The sequence below is a fragment of the Boleophthalmus pectinirostris genome, unplaced genomic scaffold (genome assembly GCF_026225935.1).
Source record: "Boleophthalmus pectinirostris isolate CB_2022bp ecotype Guang Dong unplaced genomic scaffold, ASM2622593v1 HiC_scaffold_18, whole genome shotgun sequence".
NCBI lineage: Eukaryota > Metazoa > Chordata > Actinopteri > Gobiiformes > Gobiidae > Boleophthalmus > Boleophthalmus pectinirostris.
This window is the reverse complement of record NW_026571133.1, coordinates 28,341,892-28,362,797: the sequence shown is the minus strand read 5'-3', so window position 1 is coordinate 28,362,797 and position 20,906 is coordinate 28,341,892. Positions and strand designations below refer to the sequence as shown.

Sequence of the window (20,906 nt, the reverse complement as noted above, 5' to 3'; positions counted from 1 at the left end):
TAGTACACTGGACTTGATGATGCACCAATTGCTTTTCTTGTCTGAAAGAGTTCATCACTCTATTTGCATACCTTTCATCTCATACTTGATGCAACTAATATATTAAACTAGTTTGACACATGGCCACTGTACTAATCCCATAACCGGTAATAAGTCAGACTCTCCCAATGTTTAAACATGTGAGAACAACATATGTTGTAGAGTCCAATGCTGAGAAAGCAAATTGAACACTTCAGTATAAGGTGTACAGCTGCCAGCCACTACTTTAGTATGTATATGTTGACTGGGACAGAGGCAAAATGAGTAAAAAGTGTGTGTCGTGGGACTGGCCTCTCTCTTGTGTAAGTCGTGACGTAGCTTGGGTCCCCGTCTATGAAAGCTGTTTACAGAGTATTCATACGTGTTATTCTTATCAGTGGTGGCCAGGATGCTTTCTGTGTGGTGCCTTTCGTTGTGGTGCCTTTCTTTACTTACAGTGATAATTTAATTTGCCTGTGGAATGTTAGCACTCATTAAACTACTATTATATTTGTTGTGTCCCATATTTTATATTTATGCAAACAGCAAGCATTTATTTGGCATGGTTACTTTATTGTCACTATATATTTATGGCACCATATAGCTTATAACTACTAAATCCATGCTATTATTTTCCTTCTTCTTCTATGCTTTTGGTTGTATCCTTTCATCCCAAGTGTTTAATTATCTCCCAGATTTACAGGTCCCCAGAGCCTAAAGGCTTCTAGTGTCAGCACAGAATAAGTCAGGTGGAAGTGGAGTTGGGTCAAGTAACAAAGCATCTAAATTAGTAGTGATTTTCAAAATAAGTCATACATAAACTAAAAAAGACACATGCACAGCACTGTTACTGGAGGCCTTAAGTGTTTTCAGCACCATGGAGAGCTCTTTGCTTTTTAACACTAAGGTTACTCACCATTTTAAATATTGGTTAATTAAGAAATTTAAATACTTTACTGCACTACTATGAGATGTATACAACACACAGTAAAATGGTTACAGCTGAGCAAGAGTCTTTTTTGTTTGTTTAGTGGTGGCCAAAAAAATCACTCATGTTATATAATATAATACATTATTATTATATAATATATAATAAATAAATACATATATTTTTTGTACTTTAATTAAACTACATAAACTTACAAACTAGATGTATTCTTGGGTGGTCAAAGTGCATGGGTCCATTATGTTTTATTAAAATCCACTGTCTGATTTAGCCATATGGTAGCACTGCGTGAGTGCACTGTACTGTATATGTGAAGATCTTTGAAAGTGCCACTGCTTTCTGAAATTGAACCCTTCCCCCACAAGGATTAAGTGTATGATATAGGGCTAGTGTCACACTGGCGTTACATAACACTGTGAATGCCTGAAGTATACCCACTCTTGTAGAAATACAATACAATACTTTTTATGGAATTATTGAGACATTATTTATGTAATTTATTGTACTTTCTTTTATGATTCATGTGCACAACAGCCATGTTTTTAAAAATTACTTTTATGAGGCTTCCTGGTTACCTTATTCTAAAAGTATTTTAGTTATTGATACATTCTGTTTGATTGTCATGTTTTGTTTTTTGTTTTTTTTTGTTGTTGGTTTATTTATTTATTTATTTTTAATTTTTTTTAAATACTTCAAACAGGGATGTTTTTAAAGGAAAATAGCTGGATGTTTGTCCTTCCCCTGCTACAGATTAACTCTAATCCGTGTTTGGGCCACTCCATATCACCTCTTCCTATTGGCTCTGCCCTAATCTGGACATCTACTCCCAAGCAACAATTCACCTCATTGGCTATTCACCACTGCAAGGAACACACACTGTGTTATCATACAGAATCAGTGCAAAGGCAACTGCTTCAATTCACTAACTTTACAACAAACAACATTGCTTCTTAAGTTAACAACCTGTAGTTTCTGTTTATCATGCAATTTAAAGCCAGTCTTGTGCATATGCTTCAAATATTTTAGAAAAATTCAGAGTTAATGCTCATTGCATACAACATCTGGCACCTTGTAGAATGTGTACCTAGACTGAATGAACCAGTCAATGTCTCACTGCATTTTTTCCTGTCTTTTGTTGTTTGCATGATGAGAGGATCTTTGACATTTGACCTGTCATTTGATTGTCTTACCTACTGATTGTAAAACACATATAGAAATGTGTGTGTACATATATATATGTGTGTGTGTGTGTGTGTGTGTGTTATATATGTGTATATATATATATATATATATATATATATATATATATATATATATATATATATATATATATATATATATATTTCTAACGTATGTTTCAGAGACTTCCTACCACGTGGGTCTGGTATTGTGACCCGTCGCCCCCTTGTGCTGCAGCTCATGAACTGTCCCACAGGTGAAAATAACTTTCACTTACATTTTTTTATCTAGCTTGTTTGCATAGATTTTCTATTGAATTTTTTGGGGATTCAGTTTGGGATTACTCCAGTTTTTAAAGGTTACCTCATTAAATGGAGAAGGGTGATTTACTAATGCACAGTATTTGTTTGAAAAGCCTGTAAATTCATCATCTAAAATGATCTATCATTTTACTGATAAATATATTTCTCTTTCAGAGTATGCGGAGTTCCTCCATTGCAAGGGCAAGAAATTTACAGATTTTGATGAGGTGCGGCAGGAGATTGAAGCAGAAACTGATCGTGTAACTGGAGCTAACAAAGGGATTTCTCCTGTACCCATTAACCTGCGAGTTTATTCTCCTCATGGTGAGAGGCTAACTACAAATTAACAGTCATACATTTTTGCTTCTTCTTATTTTTCACTTGTCATTCATGTAGTGCTTAACCTAACACTGGTGGATCTACCGGGTATGACCAAGGTACCAGTGGGAGATCAACCTGCAGACATCGAGTTTCAGATTCGTGAGATGTTGATGCAGTTTGTCACCAAAGAGAATTGTTTGATGCTCGCTGTGTCTCCAGCAAATTCAGATTTAGCCAACTCTGATGCTTTGAAGATTGCCAAAGAGGTCGACCCTCAGGGTAAGTAAAATTGGGTTCATGCACACACTTCTATTTAGTAAGCAAGTCTTGTATGTCTTCTTTATTGTCAATGGGGACTTTTTTAGAGTAAAGTTAAAAAAAAAAAAAAAAAAAAAGCAGTAAATGAATCATTACTTAAATATATTCAGGTCACACAATAAAAGCTTGAATAATTGGAATATACTGTGAGTATAAGAGAAATATCATAAAGATAAGATACTACATAATTTGATAAAACAATTGAGTTACAATGCAATTGTTTAGTTTCTTTAGATGTACTGTCTGTAGCTCTCCTCAGACATGCAGTGTGATGGAAAAGTAGAAAACAGAATAAACCTTAACTATCTTTCAAAACTTATCTCAAAATGATCCATGCAAAATTCTTCATACTCTTATTTGATAAAGGTAATATATTCTTATATTATTTGTATCTAGGCATGAGGACCATAGGCGTGATTACCAAGCTGGACTTGATGGATGAGGGCACAGATGCCAAGGACATTCTTGAGAATAAGCTGCTTCCCCTCAGAAGAGGTAAGTACTAGTGCTCGTCATGCAATGACACACTGTTTCCCTCTTGTGGTCACACCACCTTCCAACTGTAGCTGCTTAAAAAGAAAAGTATTTGGAGGGTGGGATTTGGTGCAGCGGGAGTAGAAGAACAGAGTTTAAAAGGTGAAAGGGGATGGAGTGTAGGATGGTAAAAAGGGGGTGATGAGAAAGTCTTGGAAAAGAGTTTGCTTGCCTTCTGTGGGTAGTCTTCTTTGCAATGTGCTGATACAGGGCTTTCTGTTGTTTCCATTTGCACTTAGTATAACCCAAAAGGCATGAGTATACTTTCCATGGCTCTTTGCTTCTCTCAGTTTTTACACCAGAAAATGCCCCCCTGTCTCAGCCTTAGTTGTGTATTTACAAGGCTTCTGGCCCACAGTTGCTGTAGGTTATAGTGCATGAAACAGCCTTTAACGGAGTGATGCATGAGGAACTTTAATGGGAGGTGAAACACATATAAAAGTCATGATTTATCTTTGCTTTCTTTACTTTGTCTCTGTATTTGCATATCATCTCGGATTCATGAAACTGTTCATATTATTCCTTTTGTTACGACCCAGCAAGTTTGGGGTGAGGGAAGTAACAAAAATAAAACCAAGATGTAAAATGGAATAAATTAAATAATGTTTAATTAACAGGAATGTAAAGGTAAATTAACAAAAGACTAAAAATATACAGAAAGCAACCTAAACTAAGAAACAGAACAACAGAATAAACAGAGTTTTGTGCCAGAAAAGGGGTCACGCAGGCTTACAAAAGGAGTGGTAAAACTTAAGGACACACACTAAACTAAAACACAAGTTCCCCAAATTAAACCACATAAACCCACAAACAGAATCGAGTGACCAAATCAAAAAAGGCACAAAACAGAACTAAACTAAACACACAAACAAACACTAAATGGCAGACTGGCCACCAAGGCCAGCAGCCCTGAACAGGTGCTGGCAATCTCCTTAAATAGGAGGCAGTGGCTGCAGGTGAGGTGGGCGTTGACTTGCCCCACCAATCACAGACCAGGGCTTGTGCAGCAGGAATCAAGAGAACTCTGCAGAAATATTAGAACTAAGGCCTGGGGCCGTAACACCTTTATTCACATCTGTATCTTTTGTTCTAGATTTCTGGCTAAATGAAAGTGGACAGTTTTAAAATTAACTCTTTTACTGAATGCCAGAACAACTGTTCAGCTTGACCCCCCCCCCTATTATTTTCAGGTTACATCGGTGTGGTGAACAGAAGCCAGAAAGACATTGATGGTAAAAAGGATATTAATGCTGCTATGGCTGCAGAAAGGAAGTTCTTTCTGTCTCATCCTGCATACAGGCACCTGGCTGACCGCATGGGCACTCCCTACCTCCAGAAAGTCCTCAATCAGGTATGTGAAAAGTGCTTATACTTCACTACTTCCAAATGAATAACATTCCTTGGTTTCATGATTTTCTTGTTCAGCAACTGACCAACCACATTCGAGACACACTACCAAATTTACGGGCTAAGCTACAGAGTCAACTGCTCTCTATCGAGAAAGAAGTGGAAGAGTACAAGAACTTCAGGCCTGATGATCCGTCACGTAAAACCAAGGCTCTGCTTCAGTACGTGCATTGATTATTTTCGCAAGACCCCATAGATGCATGTTATACTGATGTACATTGTATCTTCATTGCCTGTAGAATGGTACAGCAGTTCTCTGTGGACTTTGATAAATGTATAGAAGGGTCTGGAGATCAGATCGACACAGCCGAGCTCTCTGGTGGTGCAAGGATCAACCGTATATTTCACGAGCGCTTTCCCTTCGAACTAGTCAAGGTGCGATTCCACTGCTCTGTTTTTTCCCAGTTTGAAATAGTCAAACAGACCTACATGTGTATACATTTTCATTTTAAGCCACAACTGAAAAGCTTTTCATAGCCCACATTTTATAATACACAATATTTTAAGTGACATTTATTTTATCCATATAATCTTCCCTTCTGTCAGTTCCCATTTGACTCTCCCTCTGAGGCTGTAAAACTCATAGCTGTTGTCTGAGGCCAGTGGTTTTCTACAGGTTGCTTACAAAACATAGCCTTCCCTTATATACAGGAAATCTCAGCATCTGCCAGAGACATTATCTGAGAAGTCCCTTAATCATAATGTTTTATATGTTTCTAATGTAGCCTTGAAAAAAGTATGGACATTTATTGGGGAAATTGGAAATGACTGCAATAGTAAGCATATAGGAAAGCACAACACACCCCTATCTTAGAAAGCTGTAATCTTAGTTAAGTGAAGGGGTAAATGATTTGGGTTTAGTCAAGCTTGCTATGTGAAATATTTCCTTCATAAAAGCAAGTGTGGCTCACTATAATAAAGATGTTTTGCTCAACATTTCGTCAGTATTTTGCAATTTCTCAGTGCACGTTTTTATTCTTTCAGATGGAGTTTAATGAGAAAGAACTCCGCAAAGAAATCAGCTACGCCATTAAGAACATCCATGGCATCAGGCACGTCTTCCTTTCATTTTAACCCTATTGTGTCCTCTTGCTATGTCCTTTTCTGTTTACAGTATATAGTACTATAAGAAGTCAGACAACTGAGAAACATTAACAGATGGATAAAATATTAATTTTTATGATGGTGGAGTCCTGTTGGTCTGCTGCTGCTGCTTTTGTTTTATATAAATCAACAACTTCTAGGCCACCGTTATCATCTATAGAATCTATTTATTCCAGAGATTTTTTGTTAGTTTGTTGGTTAGTATATAAGTTACTTTACTCATTTTCAACATATGAAACAAGAAACATTTAGAGTAGCACAAGGAAAAAACACAATAGCCAATGGCCATTCAGCTACATATATATGATATATTTATAACTTCACTACATTATAAGACACAACACTGACAGAACTTGTTCTTATTCACAAATTAACACTTTCTTTCTTCATTCACTCCTTTTTCTTCCATTGTGGCCCATTGGCTGTTTTCTCTCTGGGATGCAGAACGGGCCTCTTCACTCCGGACATGGCCTTTGAGACCATTGTAAAAAGGCAGATTGGGAAGATTAAAGAACCTTGCACCAAATGTGTGGACATGGTCATATCTGAGCTAGTCAATACGGTTAGACAGTGTACAAAGAAGGTAAAGAGAACAAAGCTAATGATGGATAGCTCTTTGAACCTAGTGCCCCTTGATGTATACTCCCTGGTGCTGTTGTCATCTGCCTGCCCACCTCTTCTGCTTTGGATAGGTTTGGATGGATAGGCTGGCTGTAGTGGAGCTGAGCAGAAAATTGTGTGAAAACTGAGCAGTCATCAAAACGTGGTTGCCTATGGACAATGTAGTAAATAAGCTATAGTCCCTTAACTAATTTCCAACTAGCTTTAGGCACAGTACTGTTTTGAGTCGGTACTGCTTCAACAAAGCCACATCTCATTCACCATAAAACTGCTTAGCCAACTTTTACTGCCAAAAGGTCACATGTGAAGTTGATTTATAGTTTTTAATGTATACACAGACATGATATAAATTCACGTGCCAATCATTTGAGTATACTGGCAGCTACATTAGATGACCTCAGTTTACAGACGGTTCTTATGTGGAGGTTTGCAGCTGTGCACCTGCCGCAGAAACAGACCACATTTATTATGGGTCTTCATTGCAGATCTCTACCTGTATTCAAAGTATTATTACTATTACTATTATTATTACTATATTATTGGGGGTGGACAATAGGAAGTGATAGCAATATTTGGTGGAGTGGACAACTGCTTAGGTGTACAGCTGCTACCTCAGTGTGGCTTTGAGTTGTTGGCTGTTAATTATCCAGGTTTTTTGAGAGAGAGACTCGAACACAATCTTGTTTGAAGAATGACTACTGGAGAAACCAACTGCACTTTCCACCTTCTATACTGCTGACCCCCACTCTAGTCCATCTTCATCTTCTTGTCACTACTCAATCCTCTATTTCACCTGTTTCTAAAACTGCCCTTCTGTGACTGCCTTGGTGGTGTATTCATCTACACTTATGACTGTGTCCTCTTTATTTTGAATTTTTATTTCTTCCCACACTATTTGTGGCTTTGTCCCTTCTCTCCCGTGCCCTTGCCTATCCCTACAGAACGGGGCTCTTCACCCCTGATCTGGCTTTTGAAGCTATAGTGAAAAAGCTGATCCTTAAGCTGAAGGGGCCTTGCCTGAAGTGTATAGATATGGTAGTGAGCGAACTGACCTCCACCATTCGAAAGTGTAGCCTAAAGGTAAAATATCTCCAATTTGGGTAAGGCAGGGTTAGACCGATACAATTACACATTTGTTACAATGTTTCCACAAAAGTAGAAATTCAATTAGTAAAGTAAAAAAAAAATGTTGTTGGATATGTTGTGTATATGTCTGATCCGTGCTAGAAGATGTATATCGGTCTATCCCCTTTTGCGCATATAACAGTATAAGTGGCATACTTAAAATACTTTAATCTGCCAAATTGAATGAGCTGTAACCTGACTGTATTGACAATAGAATGCATGCTAGATAGTTAACATTTATACAAATCATCTTATTTTTATTTTAAATTATGAACCAGTATGTTTCTGTTTTGTGATTTTAATTTACTTAAGTGGTGTGGCTGATGGTGTAGTTCTACTCACTGACCACTAATTGACTAGCGTGTCTTTATTTTCTCAGTCATTCCTCTTCTCCATCTTTTCATCCTCTAACCTCTTGCTTTTATCTCAGCAAGTGACAAAAAATAGCATGGCCTCTTTTGGATTTCTTAAATGCAGAATTTTTCAGCCTAAAGGCAATATATATCATTGTATTTTTTTTTTTAAAATACTGTACATAGTATTTGGGAAATCAAGGAGCCAGATAACAGTCTCCCTGCCTCCTGACCCTCACCACCCCCCATGGCTTCAGAGCTTCGCATGTCACTATATCAGTGTTCATCATCTGCCTGCTGCCCAAGTCAAATTTGGACTAATAATTCATATGGGATTTTAAAACAAACGTACAACTTCAAGTTGCAATGCACCTTTTGTTTAAATATTTTCAGAACTAAATTCAGTATATACAGGCAAAATATATTTACAAAGTGCTTTCGATGGGAAAATAATGCCATTCTGCATTCACGGCCACCACAAAAATGTAGGAAATGATGGGGAGTGCTTTGCTCAAGAAAACAATTACAGTATTCAATTTGGTAGTCAACAACTATCTACTATCTATATTATTCTATCTTTATATTTGTTTCCTTACTTTGCATATAATGATGTTTTAAGTCATGTTTTAGCATTTTTATACTCTGGTATCTCAGTGGCATACCCTTTAAATATGAGTGCTCTTGTTATAAAGCTCCTATTCTTTATGGATGTCATGGAGTCGCGCCAGGAAGCTGTAAATCATGAAACCAGAAAGTAGTCTATTGATATGAGCTGACTCTGAAAACCACACCAAAGCTGCATTGTAACTTGCAAGAAAACAGTGTAGAGTATATTTTTCTTCTTCTGTCATTTGGACGTTTTTCCTCTTTCCTTTACACTTTTCCAAATGTGTTTGGGTCTCACTGGAAACCCACCAATGTCTGCATTTGTGGATTTGCAATGAGCTCATGGAAAAAGGCCCACAGTGTGCTGGGAAAGGGAAGCTTTTCTGCCAGAAACATTGTTCTGATTTTGTGCTGTAATATCACAGACTCTGCTCTATTCTTCTTCATTAGTTCCACATTGGACATTTCACAAATCGCTCTCATGAAAATCCATCTATTGTATTTGCGGGTATACTAATACAAATGCAGAGTCTGGGATTCACTGTACCTATTTATTTATGTTTTGCTTGTATTAGTGGATCTGTGTGTTGTGATTGAGTGAGAAGTGGTTGAGTGATTTCACATTGATGCTGTGGTGTAGACCTGTGAAGTCTATGTGTGATAAGTTGTCTTGTTCTACCTACCCACTGCTGTCTATGCTCACAGCTGGCTCAGTATCCAATGCTCCGAGAAGAGATGGAAAGAATTGTCACTCAGCATATTCGGGACAGAGAGAGCCGCACTAAGGAACAGGTAATCAAAATTATTTACCATATACATTCAAGTACCAAATTATAAACAAACCCATTTAAAAAAGAAAAGCAGGTACACTATATACACATTTTATTTCTAACCATTCATACCAAAACAGCAAATTTGGCATCTATTTCTTTATATATACTTATATAAAGAAATAGATAGACTTATAAATACAAAAGTGAAAGAAAATGGATGGATGGATAGTAATAATAATTTGAAAGAATTTTATGATGATGAGTGAAACACTTCTGTATGCCGATTTTTTTTAGGTGTTATTATTGATTGACATTGAGCTATCCTACATGAATACCAATCATGAAGACTTTATTGGTTTTGCCAAGTAAGTTTCTGTTTTGAAATTCCCACCATTTACAGTAGTTTATGATTTAGTGGTTTCTATATTGCTGCCAGATGTGTCAGCGGACATTTGAAGATAAAGTTTGTGGATGCTTTTGTTGCAGCGCTCAGCAGAGGATTAATCAAATGAACAAGAAGAAGGCCGCCGGTAATCAGGTACAGAGTAAACAGACAATTTCTGTATATGAACTGCCGTTGCATGTATTGGGTTCAGTGTTTAAGAGAGTGAACATGGACTCTGTTTAAAGCCATTCAATCCTTTCATTTGAAGTCTTTACAAATGTTTCTTCTGTCAGGTTTTGTTTTCCATGTTAAATGTAGTACAGCTTTATAGTGCTTTGTCTCCCTGGGCAACACACTATATCGTTCACAACACAACACTGTACATCTTGCATGCATTCAGCAGCCAGTTACTAATGGCCAACAGTTGTTTGATCATGAAGCAGTCATGCTGTTCTCTACTAAATCTGCACAGCTCATACAAGAAAAAGCTGGACAAGTAGAAGTCTTCATCGGACTGGATCGATCATAAAATATAACTTCATCCAATCTAATAGGTGGTTAAACAAAGCTTTTTGACAAAGCCAGAGTTGTATACAACAATAGAACATTATTTGTGTCTCTTTCATATGAAAATATGCCTTTCAAAAGTATAGATTTTTTATTTTTTTTTCTTATGAATAATTTCTGTCTTTTTCTTTTTTGGTACATTTGGGCTTCTATTTCTTCAGGATGAGATCATGGTAAGTATTGATAGTGTGTCTAATGCTTTTTATACTAAAAAACAAGTAATGTTTGCTACGAGATCTGCAAGTCCAGACTACCCATATAGATAGATAAAACAAGAAACACTTATCAAATATGACTAATCCATCAAGTAGCAGACAAAGTAGTAGTAATCAGTTGTCATAACAACCATCCAGCCTGAAGGTCAAAGGTCAGGTTCTTGTTGTAAACACGGGGTTGAGCTATATTTCCTGTTTAAAGATGGGTGTAGCTGTGCCTTCTTTAAGAGCATGCAGCCTCTGATGCTAGCACTGCCCTGACTGTGATGGTGAGCACTACAGGGCTTAAAAAAAAAAACTAAGTGATTTTGCTTCTTAAGTGCTTTTGATTTTTTGGCTTAAAGGTTGCTAAGATGTAGCATAACTAAAAAAAAATTAGGATGGAAAAATTTTGATATTATTGTATAAGGATACTTTATTGATCCACAAGGGGAAATATCTTAAAACTATTCTGCACATTGAACAGAGCACACTCAGAGTCATAAAGAGCTTCCAAACAATAACAAATGAATAATGCAATAATAATATAATTATAACCCCCATAAAACTATTTTAGTTATTAGATTAAAATAGACTATTCAGTGTATGCCCTGAAAGCACCTTGTTTCCATGTAATATTTCCCCTCCCTGCTTGTTGTCCCCTGCTGGCTGAAAATAAGCAAGAATGGCCCAGATTCCCATTTAGCCCTCATTTTTTAACATACTTTTGATCCTTATTCAGCCTGAGAGAGGAGTTAACGATCGCTTCAAGGTAAACAACTGGACTCAAAATGATCAGTAGTTTAGGTTGCGAATAATCTAGATGGAAAGTTGATAATCTAGAGTGCTAATGTGTTTTGTTGGTGTCTTGTAGTTATTAACACATAATATGGAAATGAAATAATAAATGTGTTTAAAATATATAAAATAAAAAGGTATTATACAGTTGTACCTCCTCCTATGTTTCTATCTGTATAGGTGATCAGGAAGGGCTGGCTCACCATCAACAACATTGGCATTATGAAGGGTGGGGCCAAAGAGTATTGGTTCGTTCTCACTGCTGAGTCCCTGTCCTGGTACAAGGATGATGAGGTAAGCACAAGCCTGGATTGGGTTGTAAATACATTTTCTGTACTCGCTGTTCATGGTTACAATGTGAAGAGCAGCAGCAGCAGCAGAGCCTGATAGTGTGAATCATCTGCTGGAAAGCTGCCAGACAAACAAACGCCAATTGACAAAAAGCTTTTAGTCATTCACTTTACAGGGTCAGGCAGATTAAAGACTGATGTAACAAACACAATAAATATATTGTTTTTAGATGCTACGGTTTGCTGGCTTGTGATTGCATTAACAAGAACCAAATAGGTTGTACCAATATTTAACTTTTTTTTTTTTCCCGCTATCTCTGTCTTTACATTCACAACCTCTGCAATGCACACACTCAGATTTTACATTTTATATGAGTAATAGATAATTTTAACTCCACTGAGTGTCTAGATTTGTGGCCTGTGTCAATTTACAATTATGTTCCAGCTGGTCATGGTGGTGTCCCATGATGCTTTGCAGAACTCCTGGACATAGCCACAGTCTCGGTGTCTCCGGGTAGTAGCCAAAGCCGCTCTCTCACTCACTCCAAGATATCTGTTTGTATGTGCCTGTATCATTGAGGAGAATGGCCTCTCCAAAGACCCCCCAGACTGTCAGACCCTGAAGCTGGCACCCACATGTGCATACCAGAGCCCCCTGCCCTGCCCTGTTACCAATTATGCACACACTCTCTCTCACACACAAGCTGCTTCTAATAAACCTGGTTGGTTTCAAAGAAAGGGCACAGAACTGCAAGTGAGAGGAGGAAAATCTGTTAGTTGTAGCAGTTACAAAGAACATGAGAATGTAGGGAAAACTGGAGGACAAATGGAAACAAGGGAGGAGGTGAAGGAGAAACTGCTGGTGAAATATTAGCTTAAAAATGTATACAGCTAATCATGCATTGCCACATTCTTATCCACTCGGGTGCAAACCCACTGTTTAATCCTTTCCAATAATAAACATTAGTCAAAAATCATTCTTGTAATTTGTTTCACATGTGGTCTTGTGTTTTAGTTGTATCTAGGCTCCAGTTGTCCAGACACATAACATAAACCCATTTAAATTTGATAAGTTTCTATTTGCCCTATTGTTATATGGGAGAAAGTCACACAAAGGTAGTGCCAAAGCTTGCGCCAAGGCATTGCAAGTTGTTGAAAGACCAAAAACTGTAGAAAAGTTGAAACTTTCCATGATGTTTTCTTTCCAAACAGAATGTTTAATGTAGCCTTCTCACACACGTTGACACAGGGGGTTACACTACTCAAGTGAGCATACTTAAACGTGCACCTGGGTGGACTTTTGCCAATGTACACACCGTTGATCAAAAGTTGGAAGTAGTAAAATGTTTAGATTTACGGCTCACATGTTGGAAAATTACATGCGCAGATTTCTGCACATCCTGCACATTTACATACACTTACTGTTAGATATTTTTTTAAACTCGCAAAACAGTGCGGCAAACTTTTTATTGGCTGCCACCTGGGGAAAACCCTTGCCGTAGTCTGGCACTTGGAGAAATACTCACCACCCCCAGACACTAATAATAACTTTTAAGGCGAGGAACGGTGCCAGGATGTTTTGGTTTAAACGCATGGGAGTGTGTGTGAGTAGAGACGTGTGCGTGTGTGTGTGTCAACCTCTGGTCTTTATTACCACAGGACATGCCAGATCTTTGAATCAGGCAGAGCTGTAGCTGAATGAGAGGAAGAAGGGCTGTGTATTTGGAAAGAGGTGGTTACTACAACATGATTCATAAAAGTCTGTTTTTTGTGGTAGCATTGCAGATGAGAGAAGGTTTCTGTGATCATTTCAAATTATTTGCAACCAAAAAACATTTTATTTACACAATCTTTGTGAGAGATAGTAATCAAACGAACGATACAGAAAAAGTTTATTTTAAATAATTACAAATAAAAAAAGTTTATTTTAAATAATTACAAATAACATTTTGGCTCCTACAATCTGTGCATTTAATACTAACTTTCAGTTATTGGTTTCAGTAGTTATTCATTCATTAGTTTTGTGAAATGGTTTCTTAATAATAAATATGTAAAATAGCATCAAGAATTAAACTCTAATAGTTTCCAGATTTAGTCAAACTAAACAGAGTGGTTGCACATCCCTGAGGCTCATCATAAATTAGGGTTAATTTTGTCACAAGTACTTGCGCGGTGTTACTGGCATTATGATCTAATGACCATTGAAGTTTTTAATGTGTTTGGGGTTCCCTTCTTGGCCAGTAAAAAGTCCAGAATGCCAGACTGGCCCGGTGATCCCAGCTGTAAACATCCTGGGGGTTAGGCAGACTCTGGGTCCGCTTGTGTGTGAGTGCTGTTGAGCTTAAGTCTTGCATGTATATATATAAAAAACACTCAGGCACAGCTTTAAATGGAAACAGGTTGGTTTGTGGTTTCCCATTCCTGCAGACAACTTTGCGAGATGTCAACACCGTGTGAATGTTCAAGGCTGTTGTTTGAGAAAAATGTTGCTTTGTGGGATTTCTTTATGAAAGACATACTTGCTTCAGAAGACAACAAAACAAAGCAGGGGGTCTAAGTGAACTTTTCTCATGACGTCACCTACAACCACAATTTCTAGTTACTTTTTTAGATGAAGCTATACAGAGACTCGTAAAAATGGGGTGCAGACAATGACAGACGGGCTGGGCTTTTAAATATATTTTTTTGCAGTCGCTTCCTGTTACTCTGCATATTACATGGTCATTTGAGGTAAAAGAGCCACAAGTGGTTTTAGTGAAGGCGGAGATGTATTTGTGAATTTTGGTAATGAGTGCTATGTTGTGATGTGAAATGATTCCTTTTATGTAGAGAGTAAGTCAGTCTGAATTTCATTTCAGTCTGAATGCATGCAACCAAAACCATAACATAAAGTCACAAATTACAGATTAGACAAACATCGTAACATTTATGTAAAACTTTATTAAAATGATTGCAATGTATTATCACACGTAATAAATAAAACTTCATCTTTGTCGCTCAGAATCTAGTCCAAGCCCTCTGCGGTGGGGCCTTTCGGTGCTTTTTTTAGCCTCGTGCCCATGTTTATCCAGATGGGCGAAGGGTGGTGCTCCCTCACGCCGGGTGTGTGCTCTCTGCTTGTCCCATCCAGCGCTGTAGTAGTCTTTTCCCTGGGCCAGCCTAACCAATGTGCAGACTACTGTACAACCACTACTTCCTGAACAGGTAGTCTGAACACTGGGCAGGCGGGCTGGGCTTAAAGATGTTGCCAAGGCAGTTTTTATTAACAAGCTTTACACATCTCTTTTAGCATGTCTTTACATTGTTGACTATGCTAAAAAGAGTATTTGAGCTGTACAGATTAAAGAGATAAATTAAGGTGGTTGAGAGGTTATGCAGAGGTGATGCCTGTTGATTGGCAAATATAAAACTAACAGAGGCATCCTGCTGAGTTGAGTAGCATTGCAGACCTGACTTCCAGAAGCAAAAAACAGACATGACTTTAATATCCCCTGGGGGTATACGTTATTGTTAAAAAAACGCAATTATTTAAACTATGTAAGAATGAAAGTGAATTAGTCTGTACGTAATAATACTAGACAGTGTAAACCCGTGATAAAATTCAAATATGGATACAGATGTGACAATGTAACAGGGCTGTATATTCAAAGTGAAGCTAGCGCATCCAAGAATGACAGAATATATATCCAAATTACAGATTAACATTTTTGAGGGCAACTATTTCCTGGTACATACATTTGAATAGCTGTTATCGCAATAAATAAAAAACAAATCTTTTCAATTTTATGTATAAGCAAAAACTTTTACCAAGATGAATACCTGAATGGTTTGATCCTTTTATCTTGGCTTCTCTGTCCATCTTGGTCTCCATTGTTGATTACTCTTCCATGGCTGGGCATCCTTGGGTTTTTCATCCCACTTTTGGTACACTACCGCTGGTTAGATTTGTATAATTTCTTGATGTTTCAGCCTTTACCCCAAAGTTGTAGTAGCTTGACGTGGCAAAGCAAAAGACTGTCCACTAAGTTTCTCCTTGAGCAGACAGCAGAAGAAAAGGGTTCAAAGTAGTGGAGTGGAGATAGGGAGAGCGCTGTGGGCGGAGCTCCAGTGCTCCCCCATTTTTCCTTTCCTCACTTCCCCTCCCTCAGTCTGGACACTTTTGCACTGCCTTTTCCCCTCTTTGCCTTTTGGGAGAGAAAGTGCAAGGTCAAAGGTGAACAGGAAGTGAGTTACTTTTATTTGTTTGTTGTAAAGTTTGGGGAAGGGTTAAACTGCAAGTAGGAAAGAAGGTTTAAATTGCACACACAGGTATCGGTATCTACGTAAAAACTTTGTAAAATAATTGTATTCAAGAAGAAAATCATTCAAATAATATTATTTGTTGCTTCACCTGTCGGACAAAAATGTTTTTTTGCAAGTGTAGAAAAAAATAACCGCTTCTAATTTTCAAATGTATTCTAAAGCTTTCTTAATATTAATCATAACTGTGTATGCTTGTGAGTGTATTGAGAGATATGAGTACTTTAGCTCGCAGTATATGTAAGTGCACTGTCACCGTGGTTCCCAGTGATGGATGTGCCTGTGTAGGAGTGGGATTGGACCTGAGCTCCGGCTCCGTGGTCTTTGTAGCAAGGGTAAGGAATGTCTGCGTCGTCTTGGCAAACGGGAGGAAGCCTTGTAATAACTCCAGATGTGCAGCCCTGTGGTCTCCATCGCTCTCCTCTGGTCCCTCTGTTTTTACTTCCAAAGCTGATTTCCTCTCCCTGTCCGACTGGAATAAAGAACCCTTTATGCAGTGCACAGACTTCCCAACACACGCACACACAAAGGGGGTGGAGAGGTGGGGAGGTGGGGGTATTTGGAGGGTGACATATACTGGTAAATCAGAAACAGGGCCTATAGAAGCAGGGAGCAACTTTCACTCTCTTCATTTCACACACATTCACATCAGGTTTTAGTTTCACAATCTTAGACTCCCGACAGTAGACAGACCTTAAATTCTTCAGTCATGCTTTTGATCTGGCCAGAAAAAGAAATTAAAAGAAAAATGTAAAGATTTGGCCTAAGAGTGTGCAAAGGTTACATGAACCATTGTAAGCCTTAAAATTTATCTCTATAAACTAAGTCTGAATTACCCTATGGATGTAGATTACCATTACCAAATAAATACATGTAAACATATATTTTAAAAAATATATGCAATACACATTTATATATAAGCCATATATTTTGTTGTGGATTTAACTGTAAAGTCTGGTTAACACACCTCCAGATTTTTCTTACACAGCTGACACTCAAAGTTGCATGCAGAACTTTCATTTATATATATTTAAAGACCAACAGTTATTTTTTTGGATGATACAGTTTCAAGACTACTTGTAACTTTTTTCTCCATTGCCTCACACCATTTCATGCTATACTCTTGTTACTCGTGCTAATTAATGCTAGTGTTTCCAGGTCTACGGTGGCCTAGTGTTGTGTTTGCTTTAGCTACAGTTTCTGAGCCCTGAATCAAAGCAGAGCTGATCTCTAGCGAGACGACTCAGCAGAACTGGCACACAGGGAGGGAAAATGAGCACACGAGACGGTGAAATGGAAATGAAAGATAGAAAGCCCATGAAGAATTAAATAATCTTCAAGAAACACTGAATCAAATGGCACAATTTATGACTTACACTGGTACAATATGAGAGACTTGGGGTATTGTTGCTGTTAAGTTTGGGGTTAAGGATTGGAAGAAGTGAATTTTAATGGCTGGGCGGGGGGAAAGCTGCGGTTGCCCCAACATTGTTTCCACTGTTTGGATGACCAGGCAGCAGCTTCAAACTCTTAGTCAGAAAAGGCAGAAATAGTGAAAAAGTATGTACGCTCACAATGAAGGCACGGTAATGGCTAATGAGTTACTGCTGTCGAATATCATCATGAAACAACTTAAGAAGCTTGACTGGGCTTTTCCTGTCTTTGTATTTCGATGCCGCACCAAACTGAACCTTTGTGTGAGTTCACATGGAACACATTCTTGTGTTTTACATAAATGTGCAGATGATTGGGGAAACAGTCTATAAAGAGAAAAGGCCCAAGCAAGCAAAATGTGAACCCCAATATTTAATTTGAGCGAAATACAGGAGGTCAGTGTTTCAACAGTGAAATGTCAGAAAGTACCAGTGACAGTGATCGGATTGATTTATATAAACCACTCTCTTCACCCTCCTATTTAATCTAAACATTAAACAATAGTTCACATGTGAATCTCTAGATGAATAAAAATAAAGCTAATGTTTAACTTTTATATGTTTTTTTTTTTCATGTTTGGAATATACTGCTTTTGAGTTCTGGTCAGACCTTGGTCATTATGACAAATGTCAATGAACCAAATGCCCTGATACCCAAATCATCACACATTATGCTGTTTAAAGGCAATTCATTTAAATGTTGACTTTCTACATTACCATTGATATTGTCTTGAATTGAGTTCTATTTGGGTTTTAGTTGATTTGTCTGCAGCCAATCACAGGTTAAACTGAGTATTTCCCCTTCTTCAGACAGAAGTCATTAAACATGTACAGATTTTCACATGTGTTTATGTGGTTAGGTTCCAGCCCTCCCCCATTTCTCCGTCTCTTGGTGGTCACTGGTGATTGATTACTTGTCCAGGCAGTTTCAGGTTGTAACACTGAACCAAGCAAGTGAAGTCTGCTAATTAACTTTTTAGCAATTAGCTGCTAAACAGGAAGGTATCACTGTAGTGCTAGGCCAAAACTGTCAAATTTTTCTTTTTTACAAGTGTATTTTTGTTTGTTCTGTTTTCCACATAAGGAGCTGTGAAATGCAGGATGCCACTTTTTTAAAGAGAAAGGTTAAGACAGTGTAAAGATAAGCCATTTGTTGAAGCTAACCATAACATATGAGGTGCTAAAGTCAGAGGTTTATCTAACATCAGAAAATGTGAGATTTAATGTGCTCCTTGTGTATGTGGGATTAGATTTCCATTCATCAAACTATTTGTCTGACTAAATCACCCTTTTACTCTTATCAAATAGCACGTATGATGATACATACACTTTTAATGGTGACAAAACCCATTTACAAAGAGTATTATCACACATGAGATAAGGCAAATTTATGAGAAGTTTTTTCACATTTGCACATGTGCACAATTGCTAGGATTTAACAGCATCTAATTTTAAACTATTTCACTTTTCTGCAAGCAAAACCTGATAACACTGTTAGCACCAGACAATATTAACTAATTTTTTACATTATACTTGGCATGCACCTTGAAGTAGCTATAGTAATTATGATGCACATTAGTAGTAATGCTTTGGGGACTGCATTACGCCAAACAACTCTCAAAATATTTGTGTTGCACTTTGACAAAGTCTATGCTGGCCTTGATGTTGTGATATCAGTTTGGAGCTTTGTTCTGTCAAATACAGGTAAAATATTTTCTGTACGTCTGACTAAATAGACATTCTTTGCAATTGCTTTTTTGTGTCGGTTCTTTCTTACGTATTCTTTCTTACTTAAAAATGTCAAAAAATGTCATATAATTTTTTAATTTAAACTGGATGTAAAATAGTGATCCTAATGACCAAACTCAATTGGGGCAAGGGGTAAAGAATGGAGGGAAAGAGAGTAGGAGGGAGGTGAGGAGCAGGATTGTGAAAATTGCCGTTGGCTGCCACCCAGGGCCCGGTCTTTGTGGTAATGAAGGGTTAGAGGCAACATTATTGCTCCCAGATGCCGTGCGGGTTCTCTGCAGTGCTTTGATGCATAGTCCGAGTCCCCAGCTCTGTTCTATCAGACTCTCATCAACATGCGCTCCACCACACACACCAAAACCTCTTAAAACAACAACAGTGCCATAAACGGTTGTCTTTTCGAGGTTTTCGCACACCAAACAGCCCTGATTTGTTTCGCAGTGTTAATTAGTATTTTTTTGAGGGCCCCCTGTGTTTTTTTGGAGTATTTGTACATGTGGTGGTGTTTCCGTTTGTTGGTCCCATGTAAGAACGATTATATTTCAGCAAAAAATTGTGTGTATGTCATTTAATGGCAAAGTTCTTTTATGAATTCTAAAGTGAACTTCCTCTGGCTTCTTCTAATGAGCTCACTATTACTCACAAGCAAAACAAAAACATGGAAAGTCCTCTTCTCGCATGCACGGGCTAAACAGCAGACTGAACTGAACTGGACTAACTGTTAAAGAAACAATATGTGGCTGCAGATCAAATATGAAATGGGAGTTGTGTTGGCAGTTAGTAAGAAGGATTCAGTTTCGAGGACTGTAGAATGTCAAACCATAATAGGTGGTTAGAGTAAAAAAAAATACTCAAGTAGGAGTAAAAGTATGTATTCCTATAACTGCTCAGAGATTTGCAGTTTCTTTAAAAGGTTAGGTTTGAGCAGAAGAATTACAGTTGAATTAATATTGACAAATAGCAATGGAGAAATTCTGTTCTGTCAACAGGATAAAAGTTTTTTTTTTAACATTTCTATTTTTCGCACACATAGTGCAATCTAATCCAATAAATAGGTAACAGTAATACTGAAACATACAAAGAAATAAAAACTGATAAAAATCTAGTAGTAGTACTAGTAATCTGACATATACTACCAGAAATTCTCAACATGATGCTACATTTCATAGTCCACTATATGATCAGTTTCAGAGCCAATGCAGTAATATTAATGACATACAATTTAAACTTTTTACAACATTGAAATGTGCCCACATTTGGATGTTACCTACCAGCCAATGTAGCGCTTGCCAGAACACGAATGACACAGCTGCAAATTGGATGTAGGGTTGACATGAAACACTTAATAACTCAAAATAATAATAACTCAATAAAACAAGTCATGCTGGCGATCAGTTAAATGTTGCCAACTGGCTGAGTAAAAGCATGGAAACATGGAGTCACCAGTATCGCTCAAGACTTCCAAACAGTGTGTTGGAATAATGTTTTTGAGGACATGGTGGTATGTTTGGGCCCATCCGGAAGCTAAAACGCTGTAGTTGTTTAAATAAATTACCCGAAATGAAACATTAGAAATGTGTTCTT

General features: G+C 37.6%; 1 protein-coding gene across 2 annotated transcripts in view; it reads left to right on the top strand.

Annotated features, from left to right (window-relative positions):
• dnm1a (dynamin 1a) overlaps positions 1-20,906 on the top strand; it is a 28,586-nt gene that overhangs the window by 1,003 nt on the left and 6,677 nt on the right. The window contains exons 2-15 of one of the 2 annotated variants that reach the window (XM_055153457.1): positions 2,326-2,399; positions 2,620-2,769; positions 2,842-3,045; positions 3,481-3,579; positions 4,809-4,969; positions 5,044-5,186; positions 5,265-5,400; positions 6,010-6,077; positions 7,692-7,830; positions 9,540-9,626; positions 9,902-9,972; positions 10,094-10,145; positions 10,721-10,732; positions 11,732-11,845. In XM_055153457.1, the coding sequence (XP_055009432.1) occupies positions 2,326-2,399; positions 2,620-2,769; positions 2,842-3,045; positions 3,481-3,579; positions 4,809-4,969; positions 5,044-5,186; positions 5,265-5,400; positions 6,010-6,077; positions 7,692-7,830; positions 9,540-9,626; positions 9,902-9,972; positions 10,094-10,145; positions 10,721-10,732; positions 11,732-11,845 (1,510 nt within the window). Of the gene's footprint in view, positions 1-2,325; positions 2,400-2,619; positions 2,770-2,841; positions 3,046-3,480; positions 3,580-4,808; positions 4,970-5,043; positions 5,187-5,264; positions 5,401-6,009; positions 6,078-6,573; positions 6,713-7,691; positions 7,831-9,539; positions 9,627-9,901; positions 9,973-10,093; positions 10,146-10,720; positions 10,733-11,731; positions 11,846-20,906 lie in introns of both variants that reach the window. The other variant, XM_055153456.1, reaches the window with a different exon arrangement.